The sequence below is a fragment of the Botryllus schlosseri genome, chromosome 2, assembly GCF_051294905.1.
Source record: "Botryllus schlosseri isolate E-star chromosome 2, Bs_hap1, whole genome shotgun sequence".
Classification (NCBI taxonomy): domain Eukaryota; kingdom Metazoa; phylum Chordata; class Ascidiacea; order Stolidobranchia; family Styelidae; genus Botryllus; species Botryllus schlosseri.
In genome coordinates, this window is record NC_137237.1 from 10,878,857 (window position 1) to 10,888,637 (window position 9,781).

The window sequence follows — 9,781 nt, forward strand, 5'->3', positions numbered from 1 at the left end:
ACCGGAATGCTGGGATTGTTTGACGGCATGGAAGGTTATGATTGTTGATTATAGAATTCAAAAATACGACATTCGGTCTCTACATAGAGAAACACGCGTGAATTGGAGGTAAATCGCGCACTGCGCGAAAAATTTTTCAGTTTGCCGCTTGATGCATGAATTCGTAATTTTTGTTTGTTAATTAAAACAAAAAGTATTACGATATTGCAAGTTTGGTCAGCCATGTATGTACGAAGTCCTGTGAGCTAAAAGTACCACGCTTATGCAGAAGTTATATATAATGCTAACTCTGAAAGCTCGCGTCGTGCAGTAATCATGTAATAACCGGTTCTACTTCAGACAATTCATTCTAAAGTTTTGACTCAATGAGATGAGGATTATATGTTTCATATGGGGTATACTTCACAAAAGAGCAATTACATGTATATAACAATTGGAAATTGATATAATTCCAGTTTTTAGATACACGCAAGCATATGAGCCATACAGACAATGAGCAATGAACATCTGCCATTAGGTACGTCAGCGGTCTACAGGTGACAACATAATTATCCGATCATGCTGTATATATTAAATTTCTAACATTAAACTTAATTTGTTCAAAAATAATAATCAAATTCCTGTAAAAGATTCATGATCAAATTTGCTTGCACATGAACTTTGATTCACTGTCTCAGGAATGTGAATCTATATATTCTTAATTTTCAGCTCGACACTCCACCAAGTACAGCTAATTTTATTGAGAATGCTGCGGAGTATCGGTACATATAGAGTTCACTATAGCACACTTTCAATCACGAGAAATTTAAACTGACATAAACTCATTCTTTCGAGGTGCGCCAGTGGAATACTGCTGGGGTATAGTTGGACATTGCCGGTTCTTAGCTCCGAGATTTAATGCTTAAGACTAAAATTAAAGAAGTGAATAATCATAGATAAATGCAGATGGATGTTGATGGATATGTTGTGTATTTACGTATGTGAAAATGGTAATTGCTATTTTTGTTAAGTAAGAGTCTTGGGAGAATGATTATCGTATTCTGAATAACGGCGCTTTACTTGAAACATATGCTGGTGAAATAGATAGGATGAAATAGAGTGAGAGCGAGAGAGGGTAGAGATAGAGATAATATGTATTTAGATATCAATAAGAACTGCAATCAAACTGGACATCTTCATTATTCATTGACAGCCCCGTCCGCGCCGTAAATGGCAAGTATAGAACGATATGCCGTGTAGCAGCAAATCGTACGATTTTATCGAGGCCGCCTTGGTCCCTTTGCGAAGACTTTTGTGGCATTGAAATGTATCATATCTGCGTTTAGATGGCAATATCTATTTCGCACGTGATCGGCGTATGTCAATCAACAATTTTTGCGTTGTAACTTGCGGGACGTAAAAATTATATAACACATTCTTTCTTGCAGTTCGTTATGCAAATGCTGCGGCCATGACCTGTGACAAACGTACTATAATTTGATGCGAAATAGCAGCGGAGCATATCTCACCTGATGCCAAAGCATAGATGCTTCATAGGAAATAGGATCATCGTAAATGTGGCGAATCATATCGCTGTTGATTTGAATCTCGCTAATGAGTTTCAAGCAGTGGCTGGCCGATGCTAAACAATAGGCTTCCACGTTACAAAAGCGAATGTGTGGGGGCACTGTCTTTTAGAGTGATATGCTATTCAAACGATCGATTTAATAACAATGCAATTTGAAGACCACTGACATATGGCCGATATCGACAATTTCCGTCTCCCGTTGCTTTAATTATATCTTCATCAATTTCGCAGGGTTCTGAGGATAACATCTGCTCCTTTCTTAGATGGCATGTGTCAAATCAATTCCCATGTACTTGCCGATTCGTAAATGCTAGGCATAGTCGCCGTAATGTATCGTCGTTCTATGATTAAGAAGTGTGCAGTGCACGGTGTGCAATGTACATCATATAAACCAGTGGTTCCCAACCTTTTTCATCTCGTGCCTCCCTTGGCCGAAATTTGAGCCAAAATTCCCCCCTTTGGAGAAATCTGCCCGATGATTAAAAAAGGTCATTTTTCCGCGCAATCACCTGTTGACCGAAGAATAAGACGGGATGTACGGAGTGTCTGTTTCTAGCAGGGCTGTAACAACAATTTGTAGACCTCCAAAAACAATGGTCTTGGTCCCAATCAAACAAATTCTGGAAGGCTTGACTCAACAGACCCCCACACTTCCATTTGTGTTTTCGGCTTATCATGCACCAATCGTTAATATAACTGCTGTGAAAAATCAGTATGCATAAATTTGCTGGTCTCGCGATTTTTTTCTCAAGTGTGCGTATGCATTTGGCCAAAATATTGGTATTTTCATATATAGCAGAATTGACCACACTCGAGTCGGACTCGAGTCAGCATTTTCTGATGACTCGATTTGACTCGAGTCATTTTCTCTAAATAGGGAAATGACTCGACTCGGTGGAGACAATCTGTGTATTGACTCGACTTGGAGTCATTGTACATGACTTGAACCAAGCCATATGACTAGTGACTATAAGACGGTCAAGACCGACATTTCATTGTAATTTCGAAGAACAGTAAAGTGGCCTTCCTATTGGAATTTCGTCTATTGGTCCTGGTACTTGAGAATGCGACAATAAACTGCTCAAAGTGAGGAAAATTAGTATATTATAAATAAAAATTATTCAATATTACCAAACATAGTTATAAAAAGGGAGTTTAACAAGACTTTAACTGGAAACTGAGCAGTCGACACAAGGAATTAGACTCATACTCGAGTCATAATACCATAACTCGGACTCGACCCTATGCTCGGTGACTTGGACCGTCGGACGTGACTCAATGGTGAATTGAAAATGACTCGACTTGACTCGAGTCAAAACTATGAAAGTGAAATTGACTTGTGACTCGGAGCCTCGGGACTTGGTTACAGCCCTGATATATAGGCTACCCTGATATATAACATACACGTGATCAGATTTGCTGCTTGAGCTCATTGAAATTTAGGACACTCATTCCGTTTCGGCAACATTGCACCAAGTTTAACATGCATTTTTTCGATGAGTAGCTGTTCACTAAAAATAAAGCAAAGCTAGCGATCTCTTTGACTTGAATCGATGACGTTGGAATATTTTGTCACTTTATGAAAATCTTGACATTAAAATATAAGATAAATACTTTTGTTAGAGGCCTTGTTGTGATAGATTCGGCACGACATTTGCTCGCTTAGAATATATTTGATTGGGAGGCCGTCGCTGGCCTACAAAATTGTCTTGCGAACTGCAGCACATCTGAACTAGTTCAAAAAAAAACAAGGGCGAACTTGTATGGAAGAAAGAGATTTCAAATAGCATTTGAAGATACTTTCAGCAAAAAAAACAGCTATAAGGAGCATACGCTCTGATATAACTGGTTTCCAACATGACAGTTCGGACATGAACATTTTGGGAAATCCGTTACAATTCTAAAGTGGAATTCCTCCCTAAAAATTGAAAAATTCCCCCCAAGGGGGGAATTCCTCCCCGGTTGGGAACCACTGATATAAACGAAGAGACTATTTGTGGGGCAACGCATTTGTTATTACAAAATAACGATTGCGAAGGTATTATTATGATTTCGAATTTTTAAATGTCATATAAAATATATACTTATATACCCAAAATGCCACTCCAACCCGTTGTATCACCGGAACGGCGGGATATTTCACGTTCATTAGTCGTATAAGTAACTAGTTCGCAGATATTGAAAATGGTTTGGTCAATTTATTTCTTTATTCGATAATGACAAGAGAAACACATGGAAAGCGCATCATCTGGCAAAATGCATTCATTATAGTTGAAACCTTTCTATGACAAGCATTGTAACCTGTAGAGAGGCTTGCGGCGTGATTTCCGAAAACAAATCGCAGCAAAGAGAAATTTCACTTGCAAATCTCATGCGCAGGATCCCTGGCAATGAATGACTATTTCGGTTACGCGGTGAGAGAAGCCAACGCGAACGAAGAAGTTTCGCCATGCGACGGCATTCGCACGCACAATAGTATGTTATTATACAAGCAGTCGCTCACTCACTGTTCGAGACTCGTACTGCTAGCAGTGCTAGTGAGATGAGACAGGCTATTACGGAGACATGCCTTGGAGATCGAGGAGATCTATGAACTTCAGTCGAGAATGAGTTGTGCGAGAAACTGTATTATAGACCTCGAGTGAAATGCGGATTTCTCATCGTAAGCCACAGATATTGAATTTTAACATGGCATATTTCTATTTCCAGAACACATCGAAATGATATAATAGTTTTGAACAGTCAATTTTACAAGAGCACTGATCATATATATTACGACTTGATTGCGTGACCACTTGCGGATATACTGACCATGTCAACCATAGCTGTTCGCGTTGGACGTGAAATAAAGGAAATATCTGGACTTACCAAAAGTACTACGTGTTGGGATGTTGTACTAGCACTTCTAAAAGAGAAGCAGGTGACCTCGGAGACGTCGGACAGCGCGACGCGCGCAAACGAAAACACAACAGCGGGCGACAACACGAATGCGGACTCAGGGTCAAATTCATCAAAATCAATCAAGGAAATAGCCCCTTCATATGTAATCGTGGAAAACTGGCGTGGCTGCGAAAAGCCCATACCCCCACGCACCAAGATTCTCAACGTATGGCAGGCCTGGGGTAAAGAGCAAAAGCATGTCGAGCTTTCTCTAAAAAAGAGCAAGCACATAAGGTTCCGAGATGGGAGCAATCGCCATACTCGGTCTCGGGCTGGAAATTTGAAGTCCGAAAATGCGGAGGTGGACCCGGATCATTATTCCCTTCACTGCATGTCTAGCCATCAGAAGAAAAAGCTACGTCGGAACATGAGGAGATACCAGCGCGCGTTGATGACGAAACAGAATGAGGACTGTGGCATTGAATCAGTAGACTCAGAAGTGAAAACTGAGCCAAAAAGCGAAAAACGAAACAGACCTATTCTCAGCGAGGAGAAATTCATTGACGGATTTTTGGCTGACCCAGACTGTCTTCTTAAAGGACCTGACAGAGCGCACTTGATAAGCCAAGGCACGTTCAATCGCGAATTTTGCAAGTATCGCAGACGGAACCGTCGACGTCATGGGACTTCTAACATGCGTCAGCACAGGCGGCATCAAGTGTCCCATTACCCGTATTCTTCGCAACTTGATAAACCGCGCTCTTCAAGAAGGGGAAGGAGCACAACGTCAAATAAGTGTCGCTACAGCTCGGACGATACGTCGACTACTTCGTCTGTGTCGTCGGAAGACGAAAATGCTTCTGACGCCGATGATGAGAAGTCGGTTTTAGTCGACATTAGAGGCAACATTCCCCGCCGTAACATGGCTTTCAACGTCGGAAGCAGAGACGGGTACGGAGCGACGACCACTGCCACCGACTCAAGCACTACAACTAGCGGCGATAGTATGACAAGTTCAGTCGGTGGAAGTACAAGCAGCGAAACTTCCAGCGGTGGCGATTATTTCCTACCTGAGCTGCATCGGTTATCGTACGGACGGGCGATAGAAAACGCAAAATCGACCAAAGCTAACGAAAACTCTTCAAATAATAAACCCAAAAAGAATAAATTTATTTTAAAACCGGCGCTCAGCTTGATAGACTCGTTTCGTAAGCGAAAAACCGACAAGAAGTCCCCGGACAAACAACCCATTATATCCGATCCAAAACTTAAAACAGTAATTCCTAAACCACAAAATTTATCGGAGTCGAAAATTCCCTTGCAAAGCGCAGAGTGCAAGGAACGCACACCCCGCGTGGAAAGAAATGTATCAGAGGCCAAAGAAGAGCCGAAACATGGGTCCAACAAGCAGGACTCTGATAGGACCGGGCCGGAACATAAAAGCACTGTCGAAGGTACGTATTTTACTCTATGAAGTTACTGCTGTGAAGTGGGTGGTCGTATATACCTTCCAATTGACAGCTGGTTGTAGCTAATTTTATACGTTGACGTATTCCATCTATATACTGAATATGATGGGAATGCGACGGCTAGTTGTCGTGATCTGACAAATACGACTATTCGACATTCCAGACATTTACAAAATGTTTTCGTGATTCCTTTGATTACTTACGCCATGTTTCGGTACCGATATAGAGAATCTGTTTCTTTTCGGATAACTTGTCTGCTAAAATATGCAATTTACAAAGAGTCACAGAGTATTTGGATTACAGAAAGAGTTCGTTTTGGTAGCGCGGTTATTAGTGTGAATCACGAAACGATATTCTTATTGATCCTTACCGCCCGTGAAAATTGAGGCTACACGTTGTAGTAACAGTAACAACTCTATTTGTTTTTTGCGAAAACCGTTGGAGCGTCGGATGTAATGATTTGTAATCATGTAATTTCATCCAAGTGATATCTATTTACTTTTCCCTTCTTAATTCGAAGACACGGAGTCTAGATCTTGCAATTAGCAGCATAACTGATGTGATTATCGTAATTGCACGTCGCTACGCTCCTACTTTTCCAATGTCTTAGCTCCTCTCTGTAAAATACGGACAAAAACAACCCGACAATTACCAATTACCGATGACATGAGTGATCACTGATCACTGATCATGTTGAATATGATTATGATGATTCCGTTTTGTCGGAGTGTATGGCGGGACGTGGCACTCTATCATCCGATTGCCCAGATTTTACGCAATGAGTTACAAATTGTGCCTATCTTCGCTACTGTGACGTCTTGTCATCGAACGTAATCCTTGTTATCAGATCTTCGTGGAAACTCAAGTCTGTTGACATCAAACAAAATTCGAACAACAGCAACAGCAAACACCTAACAATTAATCGCGCATCTCTGTTTGAAACGAACTTGAATTTTCAAGTTCTCAACACTCACCGTTCCACACGATTACTTCACACTTGGGATCACTGGAGCGAAAACACGAGAATGCGACAAACCGCGGTTCCGCGATGCGAGAAGAAATGAGGATAATTCTTGCGCAAACATATCGTACACGTATTCGCCAAATGTCCACCCGCTCATATCGTAATCATCCACAAAATGTAGCTTTTCGTAACCCACAGAACACTCTATGTCGAAACTAGCACGACAAATGGCAATAATTCGCTCTGTTCAAATTTCGAATGTATTATTCAGCGTTAATAAATGTTTAGATGAAAGACTCGATTGTAAAGACGAGATATTGCAATCGGTCCAGTCGCAGGAGATAGTGCTGAGGAACCAACGGAATAGACTGAAAGTTACCGATGACCAGATACAATCGATTGAAAGCGATATTCACAACCTTCGGACAAGAGCATTGGGAAAGAATTATGTCCAGGTACGCAGCCTATACTGCAACTCTGTTTAGGATAACAGAGGATTAATTTTCATAATTCGTTGCAGGATGCGTATTTATCTGGTTACGTTGACCCGAACTCAAACGACGCAATGACAAATCTCTTCAACGGCCCTTCCATACCCGTGACGACACCCTGGATATTGGACTGTAACGATGCGGACATGCTCGAGCGGTTCGTTCAAATGAGCGATAAGATCGTCGAAATGCAGCTCAAAATCGAAGAGTACAATAGAAAAGCGGACATGCTCATACAGGACATACAGGAAGAAGTCTGGCGGTCATCCACTTTAGGAAACAGTCAAAACCAAGGGCCGAACGCAGCTGCAAGAGCCGCCGCGCTAATGCTCGGATTAAGCGACGAGGACGTATCCGACAACGAGAACGGGCACGAGCTTTTGTCCGTTACCAGCTGGAACGATCACTCTACACAAAATTCTGCAACTCCCGACGAAACCACAGAAGAACGACTCGCTTCTCACTCGTCAATCATAGAAGTTGAAACCGCCCGCACAGAGCTCGAAGCAAGCTTGTATTTGAGTTTGCGATTAACGGCCGAAATCGACGAAATAGAAAGCAAGCTGGGTGCATCAGATCATTTAATTCAGGTGAGCAACAATACATGGATACGATTAGGCATATCAGCCAATGTCATCATTCACTAGTACGCCCCCATCTAATATAAGTACAGTCAAATATTTTAGGTTTCTGGAATGTCCGTCCAGTTACGACTCCATTAACGAGGTCTACATTTATTCTTTAGAAAAAAGGAGAAAGTCTTATCGACTGCGTCAGAGATATGGCAATGTCAGAAGAAGGGGTCTCTCCAGCGGTTTGGGAAGAATATGGCGAGCTATTGACCGCATATGATATGGAACTCAGTCAGAGGCGCTTCCTAGAAGAACTGGAACACTCTGAAATAAGAATAAACGGCTCGGAAGACTCCATGGGATGGGCAGAAGAGGCAAATACTTTGTACATCGACGCAACTTCGCCCAACCCAATATCTCACTGTGGAGGCACGAATCACATGAATTTGAATGGGCCGGTTCGAGAAGCAGGTAACGCACTCGCGCCGTGGATCAGCGAAAATTCCCAGGTCGGCTGCCGTTATAACGGACATGTGAATCACAGCCCCAAGCACACTGTTATGCAACAACACATTCCTCACTATCCGCAACACCCGCCGTTACTCTCAAATCTACCTCTGCCAACGCCGATCAACTCCAGAACAACTGGCAACGGCGGTAACAGTCAACAGAAAGTACCATCGGCAAGATTATTGCCGATGTTGCCGATACCGGGAGAGATTATGTCACCCGGCCGCCATAACGACAGCGATTACGAAGACCTACCTGATCTAACGAGTATGAGCAAGCCGGACCCGTCCAAATCCAGCAGGCGTCTTGACTTACTAGTCGAGAATGAGATTTCCAACAATACTGACGATTCCGGAAACGCATCAGCCGGAAGCACCTCCAGCTTCGCGAGCAGCGACGGAAGTCGCAACAGCAGCTGCGACGGTGGAAGTCCCAGACCGATTCCGATGATAATCGAGAATCCCAGCTCCAGGCCAATATTCGGAAGAAATTCGGGATTTAGAGGGAGCTGGAAGGAGCACTTCGTGTTCCCGAACACCTGCAAAGAGAACGGCGCCAAATTAAATCAACAGCGTTCCGTCGTCTCGTTACCGCAAGCGATGATGAAATCGAAAGCAGGAAAACCCGAGTTGCTCCCGAAACCGGCAAGCGTCACGTTGAAGCAGGCGACGGTTGTGGACTCGAAAGAGACCGAAATCCGGATGCAGCAGCAGAGATTGATAAGACGCAACAGCGCCGGTCGTAAAAGGAACGCTTTAGAGAACGCGAATTCCGCCCAATCCAATTCGAAAGGAGTAAAACTAAAAAACGTCTCTTCTGGATCGATTCATCCGAAAGGGAATAACTGCCAATCTTGGCAATTGAAGTTCAACGCGACCGAACAAAACCAGAGGTTCAATAACACGTACGATAACGACTCGGACACCGGTAGAAGCTCGTTGCATAGCGTCGACTCAGACCAAGTAATGTTTTCGGAAACTCTGGTTTGAAGAGTGTACAAATGGATGCAATTTTTACGAAGTAACCTCCGTCCGACGCATTTTCCTTGCCAATGATTACATTTATTTATCTTTTATATTTGTTTCGTTGTCGCATTAGCGAACTTTTCTTGTGCTTTGCGCGAGTTCCAACGTTGCTCTTTCCCTCTTTATTTCCGATATTTTACCAAGGTCTTCGCGAAGGCCACCCTTTCTTCGAGAAAATTACTATAATATTTGTATCAGAGTGTACTTCGCACTTGCTTCACTATAATTGCCAATGTTACCTTCTTTCAACATTAATAGATTGGCAGAAAATGAAAAACGTTTTGGTTGTTTCATTTACGGATC

At 42.6% G+C, this 9,781-nt stretch overlaps 1 protein-coding gene across 1 annotated transcript; it reads left to right on the plus strand.

Annotated features, from left to right (window-relative positions):
• The first annotated feature begins 3,620 nt into the window (after positions 1-3,620).
• Positions 3,621-9,755, plus strand: LOC145433489 (uncharacterized). The gene is made up of 4 exons (XM_080310604.1): positions 3,621-5,901; positions 7,169-7,335; positions 7,401-7,961; positions 8,117-9,755. The coding sequence occupies exons 1-4, from the start codon at positions 4,380-4,382 to the stop codon at positions 9,440-9,442; spliced, it is 3,576 nt and encodes a 1,191-aa protein (XP_080166730.1). The 5' UTR covers positions 3,621-4,379; the 3' UTR covers positions 9,443-9,755.
• Positions 9,756-9,781: the final 26 nt, after the last annotated feature.